This window comes from Sitophilus oryzae, unplaced genomic scaffold (genome assembly GCF_002938485.1).
Source record: "Sitophilus oryzae breed Bouriz unplaced genomic scaffold, Soryzae_2.0 scaffold_177_pilon_pilon, whole genome shotgun sequence".
Lineage (NCBI taxonomy): Eukaryota > Metazoa > Arthropoda > Insecta > Coleoptera > Curculionidae > Sitophilus > Sitophilus oryzae.
The window spans coordinates 3,179,334-3,203,497 of NW_022146479.1; the positions used below are offsets into that span (position 1 = coordinate 3,179,334).

The following is a 24,164-nucleotide window of genomic DNA, read 5'->3' on the forward strand; positions in this document are numbered from 1 at the left end:
ATATCACATTCTCTTATCACAGTTTGTATATTATTTGATTGAGTCCAGGTTTGTCTCTCATATACAAATAGAGCTTGATTCCTACTAGTTTTTGTCAAATATTGTATGATGAGTTATAATATGAGTTCCCCCTCCCATAAAATCTACAATGGTTCAGACGCAACGCCGCTTATTGTACGCAAATCGTACAATAAGCGGCGTTGCGTTGACGCCGACAAAACGTTGTAGATAAAACATAGCGTGCGGACAGCAAGTTTGAACAAATTTCAGAACTGCACAAACTTGGAAGACTGACTTAAAAGTTTGAGTTCCTGGGCATAGATTTCGGAGGTTTGCACATATAAATCGTAGCGTATATAGCGTATCGTTGAAATATACAAGAGTTTCCCTTGTTTATGGGTAGTAAAATCGCCAGAATACAGTGGCAGGAAAAATAAAACTCAAACCTACGAGATTATTATTGAAAAGTTCAAGGACTTGCACCCTAAGGCAACTAAGGATACAGTAACAAAAAAATAGTTCACTTTGACATTGACGTTGATACATTTTTGAAGCAGTTCGAAGCAAATAAGCAATTAAAGAGAAAATTACTATGATTAAATAATGATACTATAGCGGAAATAGCTACCAACAAATATTTTATAAAGAAATCATTATTACATCTTTCCATCATATTACAACAAAAAGTGCTATGCATACTCAATGTCAAATTTTAATAAACCACTATTTAACGGAGACTTTTTTATGCGGAGCAGTAAAGCACAAACTATCTTAAACAAAAATAAACTTTATTAATTTATTGTTTATTGGACAACTTCTTTTTAACTTTAATAGTTTTCTTCTTAGTTTCTTTAGTCTTAAAATTTATTTTCTTCTTCTGATCTGACACTTTCTTTCCTTGTTTCTTCTTCACATCAGTGGAGTCTTTTGTATTCTTTGATTTCATCCTTTTAGAGATCTCCATAAACTTCTTCCTATTTTTAATAAAAAAAAAATTGTTAGAGATTTACAGATATTTATCCTTCTACAAATAAAAGTACAAATAATTCATAGCAATAACTGAGACTAGAACAATTTGTATAAGGTTTAAAGCTTCATTCAGAACCTCGAAATTAGTAAAATAAATTAGTGGTTTTAATTATACTTTAGACTTTTTAGCTTCACTGTATCTAAAAAAATTAAAATGAATAGAATATTCTAGCAACATCTTGCGGTAGTTTGGTACATAGAGAAAGGTAATAATTAGCTTATAAAACAATAAACTTTTCATTTCTAACCACAATAAAAAAGTATAATTAGTGGAAAAAATTAAAAGTTTATTTAAAAAAAAGTAGAAAAAATTAAAAAAGTTCTACTAATTGAAAATCATTACCACTAATTTTGAGGTTCTGAATGCTTACATTGAAAGTAGAGGAACCAACTTCTACACTTGATTGAAACCACCAATTTCGAGGTTTCTGAATGAAGCTTGATTGAAAATCATAATGTCCCGAACGTATCATTAGTTAAATATTAAAAATCAAAATGGTAAAATTACTTTTTGCCTCCTTTTATTCTGTCATACAGAGGTATGGTTATAATCTCATCTCTTTTTGGTGCTGATTTCGCCATCTTTTTTACTTCAGACTTTCGGTTCTTCTTCAATTTCAACATGTATTCTGGAACATCGCATCCAGATTCCTTCAAAATATGAGCAATACTGTAAAAAAAATAAAAATAACTAATAAGTCTATCAAAACCGGTGAGCACAAAAAAAGACAACAAGCGATGATCGATATTTAATTAAGAAGTTGTAATCTAGTAAGAAGTAATGTTTGTCTAGAATAGGCACAAAAATGGAGATTTGTCACTTTTAATGATTATCTTGGAAGAATCATCCAAAGCGATAAGTATAGATTGAATGAAAATAAGCAAACAACGATGATCGATGATTACACTGGATGATTTCGCTCTAATTGATTCACATTTTATGCGTAGGTATTGATTGTTTGTAGAAAAAGTTAATTTGGAATAATTAATTTTAACGCAAGATTTAATAACGTTGTACAATTCGGGGTAAAAAAAAACAAAAAAAATATAATAAAGCTCGTAAGTAAATACATCAAAATCCTGAGGAATTCATCCTGTCTAGACGGAAGAAAAAAATGACCTATCTAGATGCCAATTTAGAAAATAAATTGTTCGAGTCTTAAGGTTATCATCGCAAGTGAAATAATATCTTTTGATAATAAATGTCGTGGCTGAGAATTTTTTATGTATAATCTGTTGTCTTGCTGTGTAGAGAAAATGTTAAATATATAAAAAATATATAAACAAAGTTCGGTTCAAATCATCGGGGCTATTTATAGAAATTTTAGTAATAATAAAATATAACAAAGTAGTAATAAAAAAAATCGGCGTTACAAACGGCTGGGAATGAAAATCGATGATAGTTTTGGCGAGGTCAATCTCTAGACATCATTTACTAAAAATTGACATAAAACTTCACCAATTAACAATCATCATAGAAAGATTAAAAAAGAGTAGGACGTTTCCAGACATACAAGCCTATTTCCAAATTTATTTTCTCAAATTTAAAATTACACCACTTAAAAATGTTTACTGAATATAAAAATAAATACAACCTCCTTAAGGCCAACAACAATCTCCTACTTACATATATTACTTTTTAAGAAAAAATTACTTAAAAAAATCTGTAAATTCGTTTTTACGTCTTTTTGCATGTCGATAGGCTTATATATAAAGCCCTTTCCTTATTTAACTTCCTTATTGGCGTTTTCTGCCAATAAATCCGAAAATACCCCATCTAATTTATGGCTGACTTTATGAAAAAAGAGCTTTAGATAGGTCTCTACGGTCTGAGCATGACGTAAACGTTTTTTTTTAGATTGCAATGGAAACATTTTATTTCTTACTATCAGAAAAGTAACGTATGATCGAAAAAAAAAAGGCGTCAAAGACTGCTGGGGAATGACAATCAATGATAATTTTGACGAGGTCAATTTCTAGGCACCATTTAATAAAAATTGGCATAAAACTTTTCCAAATTTCTTTTTCTCAAATTTTAAACTATACTATATAAAAATCATTTTTACTCAATATAAAAATAAATTACAACTTAAGGCCAACTGGCAGTAAGCGCCCTTAAAAATAAAGAAGAGTACGGACCAAGTAAATGACGTTTATGGTTTGACCACGCCAAAATTATCATCGATTGTCATTCGTCTTTGACGCCGTTTTTTTTTATCGTATGGTATATCTGAATGTTAGTTTCCAAAAAATCGTAAAATTTCAGCACAAGAGAGTGAAAATTTTTGAAAAAAATCAAATAAATCAAAAACAAAATCAAACAGAATATGCGGTCTCGTTATAATTTAAAGAAAACTTGACTGGTAACGTCATTGGCATAGTTTTAGGATGTTCATAAAAACGGAAACAGAGAAAAATAGAGTTAAAAAAGTTTATAGAAAGTACATAAATAGAAATTAAATGACATGCTATCATAAAATATAATATCTAAAAAAAGCTAAAAGTATCATATGTATTATCATATTTTATCTATAAGTTTCACACTCACAATACAGGGTGAGTCTTAAATAAGTGCAAATATTTTAGGTGTAGTATATACCGGGTGCGTCTCAAAAGTGGTTCACCCCTATAACTTTTTTATTTTAGCAGATGAAAAACGAGATTTTTTGGTATGTTAGTATATGATATAAATTAGGATTGACTTACGTATTCAATTCTTTTCGGTCACTTCCTGTTTCACCGGAAATGACTACACCTTTCGATTTTTAAATGGCACCCTCGGTATTTTTTTGCTTTATTCAGTAGAAAATGACATTCTGAATAGAATGACATATCATATGTCAACTTTTGGTATTTTTGCTTAAAACAAAATTGAATTTTAAATTTCAATCTAGAGTGCCATGGCTGTGTTAAAAACACTAATTTTTAATCAAGGAAAAATATTGGAAGGCCTTGGAAAAATATATATGTATTATTTGATCGTCTAATGTTATTCGTGTCTTGTTCTGGCCGGTTAAAAGATGCCCAAATCGTATTTTTAATCAAATCTCAATTTTTTCAAATGGAACGAGGGTGGCTCATTAGCATATTTGGAAAATGCATTTTTTTACGAATAATTTGGTGCCACACACTCGGTATTTCGAGTCAAATTGTCGTTATGAATGCATGTTGCAATTTCAAATAAATCATATTCGAAAATGTCAAAAGTTGACATATGATATGTCATTCTATTCAGAGTGTCATTTTCTATCGAACAAAGCAACAAAACACCGAGAGTACCATTTAAAAATCAAAAGTTGTAGTCATTTCCGGTGAAACAGGAAGTGACAAAAAACAATTGAATACGTCAATCAATCCTAATTTATGTCATATATTCATATGCCAAATCATGATTTTTTATCTGAAAAAATAAAAAAGTTATAAGGGTGAGCCACTTTTGAAACGCACCCGGTATATATAATTATATAATTTCCTGTGAAACAGGAAGTGACGAAAAACAATTGAATACGTAAATCAATCCTAATTTATGTCATATACGAACATACCATATTTCGTTTTTCTTTTATCTGGAATAATAAAAAAGTTATAGGGGTGAGACTACTTTTGAGACCCACCCGGTATTGTTATTTATAATTTAAATTTATGGTAAAAACGAATATTCTATGCATCTTAAAGAAATTACCTATTCCCAACTCTACCTTTATATGCTAATCTACTTTTTGACTTACTACTAATTTCTGTCAAGCTTCCTCTCCAAAAACAGAGATGTTTTAATTGAATCCACAGATTCCGATTAGATTGAGGGAGAAACAATCCCACACAAGCGAAATATTCTATTACTATGTCAATCTGTCTAACAGAATAAATTATATTTTCTTGCCAAACTATTTCACGTAGGAAGTAACGCGCTGATAAAACGCAACTCTCCGGTAATTAGATAGCGAGTTATCAAAGAAGTGAAAACTCGAACTTAATATAACTTGGCGCAGAAAATGTGTATAACTTGTGAATTCGAAATTTGCTTAGAGTTTGGTGGAAGTGCAGAAACGCCTAGGGAGACCACGTTTACGTTGTAACGTACTAAATCAAAGTTGGAAAAAGTCGAGATGAATATCTGGAGATTAGAAATAAAATGATTTTGCTAGTTAAATGAGTTTATTTTGGGCGAATTCTGTTACTACTAACTGTTTTTTTATATTATTTTTTTGCATTTTTTTGTTAATTACACAATTTATAATTCAAAAATGGCAAGACCAGTTTTAATAACCTTCGATTTGTTGGATTCCTCTCCCACTCCGAATACCATAATAACTATTAAATATAGTGTCACAAAACAAGCCCACAGCCTACGTTCATCGAACGAAAAGACAAAAAGGCAGAACTTCCTGAACTATAAACAATAATTAAATCGAGAGCCGTCTGGGGTATCTATTTCACTCCTATAAGTAGCAATGGCCACTCCGTAAAGCCCTGTTCTCAGAACAGCGACTGTCGCCAGCTACACGTCAAAAGAACCGATGAGGTTTGTACAAAATTCAAACAGCTGTCAATTTTAAATTTAGTACAGCTCCCATTGGTTGTTTGAAATGTCAAACTGTGTCGCCAGCGACACGACGTCGTTCTGAGAACGGGGCTTAAAGTAGGATGTTTTACTTTCCAACACTGCGACATGCGATAACGACGTGCGACACTGCGGTGTGCCGTAAATTTAATCTACCTAGAACTAATCAAATTAGTATGTTGTTTAACCTATCGACTTGCGGTATCGCAGATGTCGCTGCGGCACGTCGTCGAGAAAAATAAAATCTTCTCTGAACGACATCGCAGGTAGTACTTTTGTAGCATCGAATGCATCGGCGTCGGTCTATTTGGAATTTTTGGCAGTTAAATTATTTGTTTTTTTTTACAACATTTAGTAGATTGTGTACGTACATTTCCAGTTCTCTGGGATATGAAAAGAAACTCATGTGCCTTGAACACGCCTTGAATCGCGTGTCACTATCGCTTAAGTAGCGTTCAATAAAAATGTTGTAAGTTCCCTCTTTGTCACGATTCTTGTATATGTCAGAATGTTTCTGAAAAAGTTCAGGAGCGTGAAGTAGTAGAGCTAAATTTTCTTCTTCTTCGTCATAAAGCAAAAGAACCGCAGCACTATTACGACATGATTACGACGAATAGCGTCCATGTTAATAAACTGCATTGCATCGAACGATTTGCTGAACTGAAGTGTCGCATAGTAAGAAAACACGTTTGTCGCAAACCCGCAATCCGCGTCGCCACAGTTTATCGCACGTCGTTATCGCATGTCGCAGTGTCGGAAAGTAAAACATCCTACAAGGCTAACGTTAAGGAGATGCCTGAGTTGCTTGAGGTCGAGCTAAATTCAAAATAAATTCGTAATAAAATATTTGTAAATACATTTAATAATTAGTTTTAAGTATTATATAGTTTCTTGTTGTGTTCTGTAGTGTAAATAAACTTTGTTAAATAAATAGGACTTTAAATCATCCACACGGGACCCCGTAAAAACGCAACAATAGAAAAAATTCAAGAAAAAAACTTTATATGGAATCTACCGCAAATGACAGCCAAATAAACTTTTAGTCACGTGATTAAGCCTGACCGGCACAGCGTTGCCCACTTTTATATATTTTCTTTTAATCAAAATATTTTAGGAAATATATCAACAAAAAAACTCACCTTCTTAACAGCACTTAAGGGACATAAAGGGCCATTATTACCGCTTTCCCCTTCAAAATATTCTAATAAAGTTGCGATGAGTTTTTTACAGTTATTAGTTCGACTATAAGGGCTCAAACACACTGACGACCAGGTCGCACCGGCCAGGCCGCACCTACCTCTAAAACCATTAAATCAAATGAAATAGCGCACACTAACGTCCTGGCCGTCCGTTGGTCGTTGCGACCAGAAGACTGCACGGAAATATTATTATTTTCTGCCGCTGGTTGCCGGTTTTCTTCCAAATTAATAATTTTTCAGATGAAATCCCTCAAATTCAAGGCACAATATTTTATTTTCTATAAGATATAGTGTTTTAGTGTAGGTTTTGCACACGTGCAGAAAATCCAAAGAAATAGTATACAGACAGGATCAGAGGTAAACTTAAATCTAATCCCTTTTTTTATCAAGTGTCGATTCTAGTAAAAAATTTTTATATGACATACCTACTCTATTTATGGTTGGTATGATACTTGTTAATATACCTTTGAGTTTGGATGTTTAAAAAATAAAAAAATAATATTTCAAGTTTTTCTACAACCACTTGTTTTTTTTATTAAATTCGTTTTTTAGTTGTATTGTAGTCATGTAAAAGGAGGACAACTGTATTTTAAATATGATATTTAATTTAACGTTTTTCAAACAGGGTTCATTAGACTATATTTCTACTAGGTACATTATTTTGAAAAAAAAATTAAGAAAGCAACTTAAACATTCATAAAAATAGAAGTAATTACTGTTGTAGATTCTTCGTTATATTGTAAACATTGAAATAACTGGAAGCTAAACTTTCTACCTGTTTATATTTAGAGCCAGTGTCTGACAATCTTTTTTACGCCCTAATATATTTACTTCTAAAGTCGATAAGGGCGCCATATCAGTAGAAAAAAGAAACAGAATATCTCCCTTTTTGTCGGTCGCGCGTACACAATGCTTTTTGTTTGTTGTGAATAGCAACTTCGCTTTTTAGTTAACTCGGATATTTTAACATTTCTGAAACAATATTTTCTAATTGGTAAAACGTAAAAAATCGTTAGATTTGACAACTCTGTTGAAACTGGTCGTTCATCTGGCCGCAGCTAAAAACGCAATACATCCGGCCAGGTCGTTGCGACCTGGTCGTGAGTGAGTTTGAGCCCTAAGGTCTGCTAGTAAACCTTTTTAAGCTTAATGTATCACAACACTATCTATTTAAACTAAAAACTCATAATAAAGAACTAAAGTGTCAAAACGAATGACAATGTCAGGAAATAAATAAATAAATGCGGCAACTTGACATTCTTTACAGCAGAGCTGCAAACTGAATCACCAGCAGGAAATTTAAATTCCACTTAGTCAGCACGGCCCCGAATATGTCCATGGTTGGCAACAATTAATTTAAAAATCGCGCCCTCGATGACGTAACTAAAAGTTTATTTGTTATGAACCGTAGCTTATTTGTAATAATCGTTGTCCACTGCACAAAAGTGATATGCATCATAGAATAGAAATTCAACGGAAAATAGTGGGAAAATATATTCAAATTTAGTGTGGCATAGTGGCATATCACCCACAGAGACCTGTATCGAAAGCTCTTTTTTTATAAAGTCACCCATATATTAGATGGGGTATTTCTGAATATCCGTTTAGGGAAAAAGCAATAAGGAAGTTAAATAAGGATATGGCTTTAAGCCTATCGTCATGCAAATAAGACCTAAAAACGAATTTGCTGAATATATTTTCAAGGATTTCTTTCAAAAAAAATGCTAATATAAGTTAAGATTGTTAAGACACTTTCCATATATCATTATACAGGTCTTAAATGTAGGTGAGTCTTAAATAAGTGCAAATATTTTAAGGGTAGTATACAGGGTGGTCCGAACTGTATTCCGGAAACTTCGGCAGCATATTCTGCAGATAAAAATAAGTAAAAAAGTTCGTATAAATGTAGGTCCTAAAATGCTTAGTTTCAGAGATACAGGGTGTAGAAGTTTGATTTTTATTTCGATTTTTCCAAATAATTTCTGAAATAACGTCAATATTTGGATAAAAATTGGTATCTGGGGGTTTTTTGACATGAAAAATTTGATTTTGATGTCAATATAACTCCTACTTGTATGGGGCGCCACCTACGTGTGTTTAAACTGTTTTGAAGCGTAATAATTTTTTGTCCATACCTGTATAAAACTACTGGGTGAAAAAATGTACATTTCCGTGACTTTTTACCTGAAAAATGTCTCTTGGTAAAAATCGCTACGAGCAACCGTTCTCAAGATATTTAGAATGGAAATAGTCAATACATGTCATTATTGAAAAAAAAATAAACACGTTGAGTATATAGTTATTTGACTGGAATAATAATTTTGGAAAATTTTTATTTTTTTAAATTAATCATAATTTTTTCTACGAAAAAATGATGATAAAACAGTTTCTGTTGAACTTTTGGCACAAAAACATTTCAAATTTATGATTTCAGTTTAATAACTGTTAGTCAACATGTTTAATTTTTGTCAATGATGATAGGTCTTGATAATTTCGATTCCAAATATCTCGAGAACCATTCCTTGTAGCGATTTTTACCAAAAGATCTTTTTTACGTAGAAAATGTTATAAATTTTTATTTCTTTACTCATAAATACTAATTTTACATAGGTACGGACGAAAAGTTTAATAAACTCTTCAAACCAGTTAAAAATATGTAGGTGGCGCCCTTTACAAGTAGGAGTCATATTCACATCAAAATCAAATTTCTCATGTGAAAAAATCCCCAGACACCAATTTTCATCCAAATGTTGACGTTACTTCAGAAATTATTTGGAAAAATTCGAAATAAAAATGAAACTTCTACACCCTGTATCTCCGAAACTAAGCATTTTAGGACATACATTTATACGAACTTTTTTATTTATTTTTATCTGCAGAATATGCTGCCGAAGTTTCCGGAATACAGTTCGGACCACCCTGTATTTTGACCCCAGGAACACTTTTTTTTATTTTTATTAGTTTTTTTTCGCGAAAATTTTTTTTGAAAATTTGGGATTTCTTGAAAAAAAAAGAATTTTTCTTTAGTTTTTAGTTAAAAAACCATAATTTCTTGATAATATGGGCAACGTAGTAGTAGATTAAATTTACAAGAAAGAAAACCCAGAAAAGATCCAGTGGTTCTCAAAATTTATACAAAAAACATTTTTTTTGTGAAAATTTCAAAGTAAAATAACTCGGTTATTTTGGACTTATTTGAAAAACGGTAAAGAGAAAAGATTCTCTCATCGAGATCTACCAGCCCTGAAAATATTTGCACTTATTTAAGACTGTATATGTGCACTCTGTATAGGAATTAATACAAAAAAAATACATATTTGAACAATACATCGTGTCGGACGACTCGCTCACGGAGGGTTTCGTATTAGGCTATTTTTTATCATTTAATTACAAAGGTGTAGCTTTCCAATTTTTCTCTATGCTTGTAGACGGTACTACTTGCCAAATTCACAGTTCTAGGCTATCGGAAAATACCCTATAAATTTTGATTCCTTGGAGAATGTCGAAATATACATTTTTTGCAGCATAAACGGCCGTATCTTTTTTGACGTTAACTTAGAAGTTTGATTTTTTCACAGCTTCAAGAAACTGTAGGGCTTAGTATATGGTTTAAATTTCAATTCAATACCTTCACGAGTTCCCGAGATAAAGGGTCTTGACAGACGGAGGGAAGGACAACAAAGTAATCATATAAGGGTTCCGTTTTTTTTCCTTTTGAAATACGGAACCCTAAAAAGACCAAAAATTGATAACAATTCGGTTGTAACGTTTCATTATAACACTTAATAGAGAGTAATGCCAATTTATGTCTAGAACCTTTTAAAACAATGCCCTATAAATATTAATACCTACCTCCTTAAATTTACTGTATCCTCTGTGGTAAAAAACGTAATGGCCTTGCCCTTACGCCCTGCTCTCCCTGCCCTTCCTATCCTGTGTACGTACGAGATAGCCGTGGGTGGAAAATCATAATTTATTACCAAATTAACACCTTTAAAGTCAACACCTCGGGCCATCAGTTCGGTACAGATCAATACCCAGATGCGGCCTTCCCGGAAACTCCTTACTGTGTTGTCCCTCTGGAAAAGAAAATTAGAGAGTATTAACAATATTATCACCGAAAGTATTATCAGTAAAAACATTTTCTATTAAAAAAAAAAATTATAATAAATCGAAAAAATATTAAGATTTTAACACCCTGTAGCTACGAAACAAAACAGAATCGGACCTACGTTGATATGAAAAATAAATCTTATTTTTACGTGACGAATCTCCCTACGAGAGATGGCACATGTTTTTTGAAACACCCTGTATATCAATGCAAGGCTCTGGATCACAAGCGACACTTTCTGTTTGAGATAGCACAGCTCCTTAATAGTGAGGAAAAAAACAAATACTGAACATAGAAACCTCGCTTTAGTTTTCTATTATCTATAAAGAACCGTAATCCAAAATAAATATAAATCAAATATAATAACAAAGTAAGCTAAGACAAATACTTTTACGTTACATTTTATTGGGTTATACCGTGCTGGCAACTGTTACTTTTGGGTCGGCATTTACATGTGTGGAAATAAATCGCATAGGGATCTTATTAAGTCGGAGTGAGAGAAATGCGACGATGTGCTGTTGCGGCGTTGCCGGTACGCCTTTCCCATCAAATAAGTAAAATCACGATCGCAAACCGCTTATTTTTAAAAGACTTTTTAAGAGATAACTAGATAACATCATTAGACATGTTTCTGAGCATCTGAAATGGAATTATAAGGATATCGCTAGGGTGTCATTTTTTTATAACGAGAAAACGTCAGTAATCGCGATAATTTAAAAACAACCTTTTAACACATAACAGGCCATAACTCAAGAATCACTTTAGATATTGAAACTTTTTATTTTCAAGATCGGATATTTTACAATACGTTTACGTAAAAAAAATTCGATAAGGTTTTTTTTTCATTCAAAAATTGTAAACAATCCATCCATTTACTTTTAGAGCATAGCAATTTTCAGCAATCGTGTAATTTTTTTATTGATAAAGATTTTCACATACTATTTACAAAGAAAATACAGCAGAAATATTAACAAAGTTCTTGAAAAAACTACAATCTATTATTTCTAATAGATTTTTGAATTCAGACTTCTAATACTCAATTCCACTTATTTTTACCAAAAATGCAAGTGTTTCTAGCTTGCACTTAAAAAAATTCAAGCTATAGGGAAAATTACAACGACTCGTTAATAAATAAACAAATTAAGTATCACGAGACGTAATTAAATCGTGAAGCTGAACGCATGACGTACACCTTTCCCTAGAACTTTAAGTACTGACAGAGGTATTGATTGGGTCGATCGGTCAACTGCGACAAATCTGCTATATCCCCTTCCAGGGGTGCAACTTTGCTCAAGTTAGCAACCGATCGTTTAGAAGCGATGTCGAAGCCAGATCGGCACTATGTTCACTGCAAAACTATTGTCGCTCAAATGCTGCGAAATATGATATCACTATCACACTCTTGCACACGTGTGCGACACGGTCTAGGCTATGTATAGGCAGTCGCCTCGCCACAAAGCGAGAAATCAGAATATCGCTACAAATCGATGTTGCTACTGAACATAGTGCCTCAAGCTACAAATTACTTTACTATCGCTTTGAAACATAAACAAAGTTGCACCCCTGGTCTCTTAGCGATGTGCACAGTCTCGGTTTATTTCATACGTTTGGCAACGTGTTTACTGTCCACTCTTTGTTCAGTACATTATAAACGCATTGTACTCTTCCTACATACGGAAATCTCGACCCAAGACTAACCTTGGCCAGCCCTTAGTATTCTCTAGGGAAAGAGATATTTGATTTTGATTTTTAAATGTCTCTTGCAATGACCATATCCCCAAAAACTTAATACCATAATCTACCTTCAATTTTTCAAAGGTAGAAAACAAGAAATAAATGAACCATTGCAGCGTGGTAGAAGATTAATACATGTTACCGAGGCTCAAAGTAGATTTATAAATCTTAGCTGAAAGTTTGGAGCTAGAGAAATGAAACGATTTTTCGGTGAAGTATAAAAGGTTTCGACTTCAAATTGACAAAGAGAACTTTAAACTCCACCGAATCGTGAAATATGAAGTGGATTTATTGATGTAATCGATACCAAAGTAATATGGAAGAGGTCAATATTAAAATAATATTAATTTTAATTTTAGACAAAGGAAAAAAATAAGCACAAGGAAAATTTATAACATTTGGCGCGCAATGTATATCACAATGATTCCACGGTTACTTTTTTTACTGTGACTTTTGATAAGTGTCTAATAGAATTTGTAATTTTGTCACCTTTTTTCAATTTTAGATACAATATATATAAAAATATTTTTTTACAATCGACACCAAATAAATTTTTAGTTGCGTCATCGAGGGCGCAATTATTAAATTCATTGTGGTCAACCATGGCCATATTCGGCGCCGGGCTGACTAACTGGAATTTAAATTTTCCGCTGGCGATTCAGGTGGTAGCTCTGCTGTAAAACATGTCAAGTTGCCACATTTATTTATTTACTTCCTAATATTTTAATTTTTTTGACACATTAGTTTTGTAAAACGAGTTTATGGTTAAAGTGAATTGTGTTTAATCTTAAAATTTTGTACTAGCAGACTTGCCAGTCGAACATTTTTCTTTCTAGAACCGCTTGTACCGCGAAGTGTAAAAGATGCCGAAGCAGCTTAACAGCCGTTGCGAACAACTTATCGCCCACACAACCTTATTAGAATATTCTGAACTAAAAAGGGCTAATAATGGCCCTATATGTACCTTAAGTGCTGTTAAGGAGGTGTGTATTTGTGATGTAAATAATATCTGTTTATATATGTACTAGCGTGTACCAGCGACTTCGTTCCCGTCGAATTAATCATTTGTAATGGTGATGATCAAGCAAAGCAAGAATTTCCATTAACATACAAACTGGATAAAATTTTCGCACATTTATGTCAGCATGAGAAAAACCAATATGGCGATATTATTATATAACTTGGTAATATTTGAGGGGTATTTTCATCTCGTTGGAATTTGACTTTCGAAAAATCCGTTTGCCAAAAATAAGCTTTTTACGTCAAGCAATTTAAGCAGAATCGTGATTAAGAAATTACACAACTTTTTGGAACACCCTATATGATTTTTTAAAAAATTTCAAAATATGTAAAAAAACAAATAAATTATGCTTGTCCAAGCGTTTTCCCGAAAGACTGACGGTTTTTTAAATAACAAATATTGTAATATTTAAGGGGCATTTTCACCCCCTTGGAATTTGTGATTGGAGAAACCTCTCCTTATCGAACCTCTACACCCCACAGTCCCTTTGCCAAAAATCAGCTTTAAACGTCAAGCAGTTTAAGCAGAATCGTGATTACTCAATGGTCACATTATGAAACACCCTGTATAAACTTTGAAAAATTGAAATATGTAAAACACCAAAATAAAATATACGTGTTTAAGAGTTTTTTCGAAAAACTCACCGGTTTTTAAATAATAAATATTTTATTATTTGAGGGATAGTTTCACCCCCTTAGAATTCGAGTTTCGAAAAATCCCTTCTTATCGAACCTCTACACCCTAAAGTCAATCTGTTTTCCACAAATCAGCGGTTTACGTCAAGCGCTTTTATAAGTTAAGCAGGATCGTGATTAATCAATGACCAGATTTTTCGAAACACCCTGTCTACATTTTTAAAAAATCTTAAAATATGTAAGAAAACAAAATAAAATATACGTGTTTAAGCGTTTTTTCGGAAACTTGGCCGTTTTTTAAATAAAAAATATTGTAATATTTGAGGGGTGGTTTCACCCTCTTGGAACTGGAATTCCGAAACATCGCTTCTTATCGAACCTCTACACCCTAGAATCAACCTGTATGCCAAAATTGAGCTTCTTAGGTTGAGTGGTTTGAGCAGGAGCGCGATTAATCAGTATGTCAGTCACTTAAGGATTTTATATATTAGTATAGATTAGATTTAATTCATTTTTGTTATCTAAAATATTTTGATAAAAAGAAAATATGTAAAAATTGGCAACGCTGTGCCGGTCAAGCTGAATCTCTAATCATTTAACTTGTTTTTATCGGATATTTGCTTACCTGTGTCTGTGTTCGATCAGCATGTATGGCATCTACGTTGATCCCATCATAAATTAGTTCGTTGAAGAGCTGTTGAGCACGCTCTTTGCTTTGGACAAAGACCAAAACTGGAGGACTCAGGCCTAGTCGTACCAAATCTCGGAAAGCTAACAACTTTCCTTGTTCTGTACCAACGAAAAGCAGTTCTTGGTCAATCGTGTCAGCGGCAGCATTTCTGAAATAATAATAAAGAAATATGTTAATGTGAAGTCATTTGGCATTAACTTTCTTTCTCCTGAAAAATATTTAAATAAAATGAATCTCTGACAAAATCCGTCCTTTATCCATGCCATTCATAGACCCAGAACACAGGAATTTAAACAAGAATGGTCACAATACCAACCTGGTGGCCAGCAAATCTCTAGAATGGGGAAGAAATTCACAAAGGCAGAGACAGGCAAAAAATTTTACAGTAGAACATTCGCCAAAATTCATTGCAGACCTAGTAAGCAAAGACAGATAGACTGTCAAAGCTGTAGTGGGTCTACCAACAGAAAAAATTGAGATATGATTAAAAATACGATTTGGGCATCTTTTAACCAGCCAGGACAAGACACGAAAAACATTAGACGATCAAATTTGTTTTTCCACGGCTCGGCTCCTTGATTAAAAATTAGTGTTTTTAACACAGCCATGGCACTCTAGATTGAAAATTAAAATACGATGCAAAAATGTCAAAAGTTCACATATGATATGCCTACTATTCAGAGTGTCATTTTCTATTGAATAAAGTAAAAAAATACCCAGGGTGCCATTTAAAAATCAAAAGTTGTACAGAGTGGTCGAAAGAAAAAACCTATTTCCTGACTAGATATAGCAAAACCGACATAGATGTCATGGGCTCGATTTCTGAGACACGTTTAATGGCGTCGTAAACCAGCCCGTTGATATTTTCACTGCCAACTGAGATACGGGGTCTTCTTGAATTTTTTACCATTTTGAAAATTGCCCATAACTTTTGTATTTCGCGGAATAATAAAATTCTGTAAAAACGTTTTTAAGTCACTTTTTTAAGCATAATCCAGTTGGCGCAGTTAGTTTTTTTCTAGGCTTGCTCTTTTTGTCAGAAATAATAAAAAATATATTTTTTTAAATAGAAATCATAGTTGGCTATGAACTTAAAAAAAATCTGGCGTTTAACCCTTTCCAACGATATAAAGTTATGTGTATTTATTTCTAAGAATGAGAGAAATATTATGTTTTTTATCTTTGTATTGAAGCGGGCCTTGATTTTGTGTTGACATAGTTGCCTAATTATTTTTTATCACAATTTAATATTCTATATTATTATTTATCTGCATAATTAAAGACTTTTGAAAAGGTATCAATATTCTATATTAGTATACTACCAATTACAATTAAAACTCCAGGGTTACAACTGAACTATTAAATGGAGAATTTAGACTAGAACAAGGGGCCCCATATCTTAGCCCGTTAGGTCCTGTGATTTAACTCCTTTCGACTTGTTTATGGGGGAAATTAAAATATCTTATATATAAGGGAAGAGCAGAAGTATTTCAGAGAAGAATTGCAGAAGGCTACTAGGCAAACTTTTGGACTTATTACACCAGTTCGCCTAATAAATCATTGTAACTCTGTGCGCAAAAGATGTTCATTGTGTATTCAAAAAGGAGGTGTTCAGTTTGAACATATTTGATGATTTTTTTTTAGAAAACTCTATTCGTCACTCAAAAAATACGTTTTTTAGTTTTGTTCTTTGTTTATTATATCTATTTCAGTAATTGTATTTACTAATAATAATATAGAATGTTAATTTACCTTTTCAAACATCTTTAATTATGTAGATAAATAATAATATCGAATATTATATTGTGATAAAAAATAATTAGGCAAATAGGTCAACACAAAATCAAGGCCCGCTTCGATGTAAAGATAAAAAACCTAATATTTCTCTCATTCTTAGAAATAAATACACATAACTTTATATCGTTGGAAAGGGTTAAATGCCAGCATTTTTTTAAGTTCATAGCCAACTATGATTTCTATTTAAAAAATTATATTTTTTATTATTTCTGACAAAAACAGCAAGTATAGAAAAAAGCTGACTACGCCACTGGATTGTGCTTAAGAAAGTGCCTTAAGAACAGTGTTACAGATTTTTATTATTCCGCTAAATTAAAAAGTTATGGGCAATTTTCAAAATGGTAAAAAATTCAAAAAGACCCTGTATCTCAGTTGGTAGTTAAAATATCAACAGGCGGTTTACGCCATTAAACGTGCCTCAGAAATCGAGCCCATGACATCTATGTCGGTTTTGCTCTATCTAGTCAGGAAATAGGTTTTCTCTGTTAAAACAGACCAATTTCGACCACCCTGTAGTAATTTCCGGTTAAACAGGAAGTGACCGAAAACATATTAGGAATTGAATACGTCAATTAATCCTAATTTATGTCATATACTAACATATATCAAATCTCATCCTCGAGAAAAATCCGGTATATCAAATTTACTATTAATTTACTCACTAATACAAGTATTAAAATATGACAAATTTAATAAAGAACTGCGATAGAGAAAACAAGAAGAGAGAAAATAACAGATAATTAACTCTTATTTTCTTATATTTTCCAATCAAAGAAAAACACAACTATATACAATACGAAATTATCTTTTGCCCCTTGTTATTGGTAGATTATTTTGCCGAGGAAATTTCAAATAAATCTCTCCGCGGTGGCCCAAAAAATTGGCTTTTGTGTAGCAATACAAAAGAGCCGTTCAGATGATATAATGCCGGCCAATTACTGGTTTTTAGTAAGCGGAGAGGAACAATATCGATATGAAAGAGTATGGTGAATGGGAAAATGGTTGAAAACACAAAAACTACGTGTAGTGTGAGGGTGAATAATTGGTGAGCCATTGTTACGTAAAAAAATACATATATCATGCCTCCTATATCAGATTTCAATTGTTTTAGAAAATTCGCAGTCAATTAGAAATATTTTTTTAATCTACAGTATGTTCCCGGGTGGTCTTTACAAGAGGAAAAACACTTTTTTATTCAACCCTGCTTCACCTACGTAACTTTAGATGGAGCTAAAAGCCAAGGTAAGGTTCTATATAAATTATACATAGTATACAGGGTAGCGCCTCTCATACGCCGCGGAAGCTCCAAGGAGAACGGTAGTTTATATCGAAATGAAATTTTGGGAGCTTATGTAGGTTAACTAAAAAAGCATTTTATAAAAATATATAGAATTATAGAGGGTGTCCCCAAAAAAAGTTACCTACACATGAAAGTGGTGTTTTTTCTAATGGAACACCCTATTCATGGATTTTCGGATTCTAGGAAAAAAATAAAGCTGAGTTTTATTAAAGACGCATATACCTAAAATCTAAGGATTTTGATATATTTCACATTTTGTGAAAATGAAGAGTAAATTTTAAATTTCGATAACAGCTACCTAAATTTTATTTGACCTTGTATAGCCTGATATTTAATTACAGTAACCATTGTATGTTAAACAAAATTGAAATTTGACCCGGAAAGTTATACAGGGTGAGACAAAATTAATATGGAACATTAGTCACTTTTAAAAGCAAATTACTCCATTATTTTAAATGGAACGCCCAGTATATTTTCCGGTGTTCAATGGGGAATTTATATATCTTCAAAATATTATTAAGGTTGCCTACCCCTCAGACAAAGATTTTCCTAGATATTAATTTTTATGATTTTGCGTCAGTAGATCTTTATTATTTGAAAAAATCTAGGTGGCTGTGTGATATATCTTTTATTAATTTAAAAAAATTAAAGATTGTCGAGTAAAGTACTCAACAGCAATAAAAAGATACACGTTTAAAACATAGTTTAATTATTACAGAATTAAAACTAGATATAAACCTATAATAATTATGTGACAAAAATTAGCTAGATGAAATCAAACGCTCAAAATGTTTCCTTTCCTGTTAACTGCATAAAATGATTGTCTTTTCAAAAGGATGTTTTCATTTTAAAAGGCATTTATGTGGAGTTCTACCTCGAAAAGCAGCTACAATAATTTCAGAAACGTCATTTACTGGACTGGAAATTTGAAAATGTACAAACTTAACATGAATGAAACTTACTTGAACGAATTGAATTAAAAATGGGTTTTAAATTTTTTTTTACACCTGTTATTATTTTCATATCGTAATTTTAGCATTGCTCCAATGTATTTTGTGTCCGGTGTCCTATAAATATTATAAACGCTATAATGTTATCGTAGTTATTCCTCTAAAAGCAAACTTAGTAAGTTTTTAGAGCAAATAGACTCTATATTGTACCCCTTTAAAAATACTAGCCCTTGAACCACATCATTTAGACATACCAGTCTGCGACAAAGATAATCTTCAAAATGAATGAAAATAGGGTTAATTAATTGTTCTAGTTTCTAGCAGCGGCAGCGGCGATACAGCCTCTCGACCGCTTGGCTAAATTACTAAACTTTAGAAACGGACTCGTGTGCCCCATTACGCTCAGTATCAGGTCCCGGACAATGCGGTAGAGGCACGTTTAACTTACAGCACCCCCGACTGTCACAGGCATTGGTTTTAGGAGAGAATTATGACCAAAAATGTCTCTCGGTTATTGTCGTTTTTTTTATACCTGACCAGCTCTATTGTTGTGGGTGATTTATATTCAGCAATTCAATGTCAGTGCCGTGGAAACGTATCTTTTTGTTTAATTTAAAAAAAATAAAACGCCTAATTGCACCGCATATCTAAAGTCTCGTCTACACATAACGGTTTACATGTCAGTCTTATATGTTCAGTCAAAATGTATTGCAACGGAACACTTAGCGGTCGCAGAACAAAAAGAAAACACGAGAATATTCGATATTGTCTAAAAAATACTGAACTAATGGCAAACCGAGGACGATGACGTCAGGTGGAATTTTCTAGTAAACGCTTGTGCGTTCCAAGGTTATTAAAAGATAAGGTTGTCTCGTAACTCGATCCGCTATTATCGGAAACGTCATCAATTACGTCACAGGATGTATCATAGATAAAATAAAGGGATAAAAACTGCCGATAGTCCGACAGTCGCTTGGATGTTTGTTTTCTTTACCACATTTATCTCTCTTTGTCCTTTGCATTTTAGTTTTTATTCCTTATCTATGATTTCATATCGGTTCAAAATGTTTAAATCTGATTTCTATTGGTTCAAAAGTTATGAGGCAATCTGTAAATAAGTAACCTTGGGTGTGTTCCGCCAAGAACAGTTAACCTAATAGGACTGCTCATTCAGCCAAAAGTGTCCGCCAGGTGCATGCGAAAACTCCTCGCTTTGTGACGTCATTGTAGTCCTTGTCATGATTATTAGTCCTTATCCGGCAACCAATAATACACACACGTGCATTATTGGTTGCCGGATGCAAAACGTTTATTATTTAGTTTATTTATTTAAACACCTTATATGCATGCAGTAGAGAAAATTAACTGTATAAATCGTATTAAATACTCGGATAATGCATTTTTAAGAACAGCAGTTCCCAGCATCACCTTTTGCAGGCATTCTTTTTAGAGTACTTCCATATTTTGCTTTAAAATAATTAATAAACAATATAGTAGGCACTTAGTAAGCACTTTGTCACAATCCACAACACAAAATGAACGTATTTATACACTCTATAGCTCTAAAAACTTTAAAAACACCTTTTTCACATTTAAAATTGACAAAATAATTAACTCAAAATTTCTCAGCTGTTATTTTTATAAGTTTATCATAGGCAACTAATAATACATACTATCATGACAAGGACTACAATGACGTCACACCTGTCAGCTGAATCGCGGGAAGAGGCGAACGTACGTCTTATGTGTCTTCTGAGAATGAGCAATCCTATTAGTTTACCGTTCTTGGTGTTCCGCCAGAGTAAGTAGATCGCCGAGTAGCGACAGAAACCGTCGGCTCTTTTGATGTAGTAGGAAAAATTTTCTTTCTCTCTCTTTTGACGTGTTTGACAGATAGACATGCTGCATATTTAACTGCTCAACTTATAAAGTGGTCCTATAAACATGGTATACACTGCTCATAATTTGAAGTGGAATTAATTATAAAGTTTTATACATATTTTTTTTGTTTTGTTTTATCCTTATTTCTAAATTTGAATGTATAAAATATCTTACAGCTAATAAATAATTAAAAAACTGATTCGTTGCCTGAGGCATACTTGAAATAAAGTATATAGAGATATTTGATAAATGGCAACAGTGGCAACTTCGCTTCTTCATATGACAGATAACCTACTTATTTCGCGCAGCCGCAAAGAAAATTGAAAACGGGACTGTCGCTACTCGTCGGTTTACTTCACAGATTTTTCAGTTTTCTTCACAGGTTTACTTACTCTGGTTCCGCGTCTCTATAAAGGGATCCACGAAATATAAGACAACCCCCAGCATGGGTATTGGTATTGGTACCTGGGTAATTAAGGGTAACCAACCCAGCCCAAATAAATTAGACATAAATTCGTAATAGGAATATTAGATTGTAAATAACTTTTGTTGATTATACCAAAGGTTATACCGTACGATCGAAAAAAAAACGACATCAAAGAACCAAAGGTTATACCGTACGATCGAAAAAAAAAACGACATCAAAGACGGCTGGGGAATGAAAATCGATAATTTTGGCGAGGTCAAACCCGACACGTCAATTACTAGAAATCGACATAAAGCTTGTCAAAAATGACCACTAATTACAGAAAAATTTAAAAAAAAAATAGAACGTTTCCAGACAAGCAAATATATTTCCAAAAAAATATGTTGTCCCAAATTTTACACTACACCATTTAAAAATCATGTACACTTAATCTAAAAATAAATTATAAGTTTCTTAAGGCCAACTGACAGTAAGCGCCATTAAAAAATTAAGAAAAGTTGGGGCCAAGTAAATGATGTGTTGGGGGCTTGACTTTACCGTTTTTATGCCTTATTCTATCTTTATTTTTTTTTATACTTACTTTTGTCCCACTGTCACCCTGACCAATCCTTTCATATTGTGCACACACCATTTTGCCACAATCGGGGTATACGTAGCGCTAAACATAGCTATCTTTTTATTACTATTATCACAAGCAACAAGAATTTCCTTCATCTGATCTCGAAAACTTCTAGTACCATCTTCAAACAGCTTGTCAGCTTCATCAATAATCAACCACTCCACGCTAAAATACCATTTTTTTAAAAATACTTCAATATAATTCAATAAAAATGTCACTTACTTCGACAGCTGAATAGCCGGGGGATCTTGTTTAAGCAAGTAACATAATCTATTAGGAGTTGTTATTAGAATATCTAAAATAAATAATAAAATCTGATATAATACATGTGCCTTATAATCTGAAAATATAAAGAATTCAATAAAAGTTGGCGTGCGCGTCACCAAAGACATCAAAACTATTACCAAATTAAATTTCTAGTACCTAAATAAAAGTTTGATTGAAACCTTTATTGTGTTTACTACAATTGGTTATAAGTGAGACACCCACTGCGGCCGCGAGGGTCTATTGTGGCTAAGTTCTACAAACTTTTCATAGAAAAAGTATTACACTTCACCCTCAAGACCCAACCTTTTAACATAGACTGTTACTGTGTTACTAGGTTTAACCTGCATCTGTGTTTGAAACTTAGAGCACACTTTCTTTCAAGTAAACAAACTGGCCTCTAAAAAAGGCTTTGTTAGCAGTTTAAGCAAATAGTTATAGCAGTTACAGCTTTTGCCGTTAAACTGCATTAGAGAGGTAAAATTGATATTGTTGCTTAAGATTAGCAGCTTTTATTGGAAATACAACGTAGATCTTTCAGCATGTTTCAGTTGCGCTCAATATCAACTTACAAACGGTAAGTACAATCTCACAAAAATTGAGGACTAATGTAAACCAAATAGAACTTTATATTGTTCAGCTTTCATTCAAAAGACTTGCTAATAACTTAACGACTAATGTCAATATAAAAAAATATGTGTATATAACTTATGTCTAAAATAGAAGTGAAAAATCAATGACAAAATTAAGAATTTTATTTGTCAAGAAGTCAAAGTAAAAAAAGCCTTGGGGCAAAATTGCGACATTTATTAATCAGATATTTTGATGATATGCAAGCCAACTTTTATTGATTTTAGTATAAATTGTTCTTACCATATTTCTTACTACTTTTAGGCCCATACTGTGTCAAAGCCTTCTTTATTTTACTTATAGTATGAATTCTAAACCCCCGACCTTCCGAGAGTTTCATACACTCCCTCTGAGACTGATTAGCTAATTCTCGAGTGGGACACAAGATCAGAGCTCTGAAGCCTTGTTTCTGTGGTCCTTTCAGTTCCTGAATAATCGGGACTAAAAAGGCTGCTGTTTTTCCTGAACCCGTAGGGGCACATGCCAGCATTTGCCTGCCCTAGAAGACAAATACATTTGTAAATTTTAATTTATTTTTGTCAAAATTATTATCCTTACTTGTAGCATAATTGGAACAGCTTGTTTTTGAATTGGTGTGGGTTCAGTATAACCGCATTTAATAAGATTTTGTTTGATATCTTCATCAATATTGAAATCTCTAAATGCTCTTGCAGGGTTCGGTACATGCCTACCAACTACCGATATATTATTTATATTTCTGTAATGATTGATCTAAAAAAACACATAATTTTACTTTCATGCATACAAAGTGATATTTTTAAATACCTCTTCTTGTTCAAGAAGTCTTTTTTTCTTCTGTATTTCATTCTCGTCTAATAGTTTTCGTTTTTTGCCAGTTTTGGGTTCATGGCTCATACCACTTAATAAGGTTATCTGGCTTGTTTCTCCATTATTTAAAAATTTAGATACTTTACTAGTTTTCACAGAAATATTATTATCTTCAGAAACTGCCTATAAAGTAAGATGTTTAGCGGTATGTTTGGTTTGTATAAATATATTAATTTTACTTACTGGTTTTAAAGTTTGCTTCGGATTTTTATTCTTCCTAAATATTGCTCCTTTTGTAAGTTTCTTAAATACATCGTAAGCGTCCATTATTCTGCTTGTAAATAATAGTTTTATATAAAAGAAAACACGTTTTGCGTTGAGGACATGTTGATGAAAGTAAGAAGTAAGGTTAGGAAAACGTAAACAAAACCACAGAAAATATTAAATTAAAATAACCACAGATATATAAAACTATCACTTTAGACGTGTTTTATTGGTTGCCTACCATAAAATCTTGGACATTAAC

General features: G+C 32.6%; 1 protein-coding gene across 1 annotated transcript; it reads right to left on the reverse strand.

The window, feature by feature from the left end:
• Window positions 1-781: 781 nt before the first annotated feature.
• LOC115882428 (probable ATP-dependent RNA helicase DDX52) lies at window positions 782-24,040 on the reverse strand. Its single transcript, XM_030900490.1, has 10 exons — window positions 23,882-24,040; window positions 23,636-23,821; window positions 23,408-23,581; window positions 23,093-23,348; window positions 22,178-22,250; window positions 21,917-22,120; window positions 14,916-15,129; window positions 10,642-10,868; window positions 1,538-1,699; window positions 782-974 (listed from the first exon to the last, which is right to left on the reverse strand). Exons 1-10 carry the CDS (start codon window positions 23,963-23,965, stop codon window positions 797-799), a joined length of 1,758 nt encoding a protein of 585 aa, XP_030756350.1. The 5' UTR covers window positions 23,966-24,040; the 3' UTR covers window positions 782-796.
• Between the last annotated feature and the right edge of the window lie 124 nt (window positions 24,041-24,164).

Excerpts from the sequence above, each read along its gene's own strand:
- LOC115882428 (XM_030900490.1), bottom strand. The coding sequence starts at position 23,965 with ATGGACGCTTACGATGTATTTAAGAAACTTACAAAAGGAGCAATATTT. Across the intron at positions 15,130-21,916 it reads AGGGTGACAGTGGGACAAAA|AAATGCTGCCGCTGACACGA; the intron begins GTAAGTATAAAA and ends TTATTATTTCAG. Across the intron at positions 10,869-14,915 it reads CTGATCGAACACAGACACAG|AGGGACAACACAGTAAGGAG; the intron begins GTAAGCAAATAT and ends TTTCTTTTCCAG.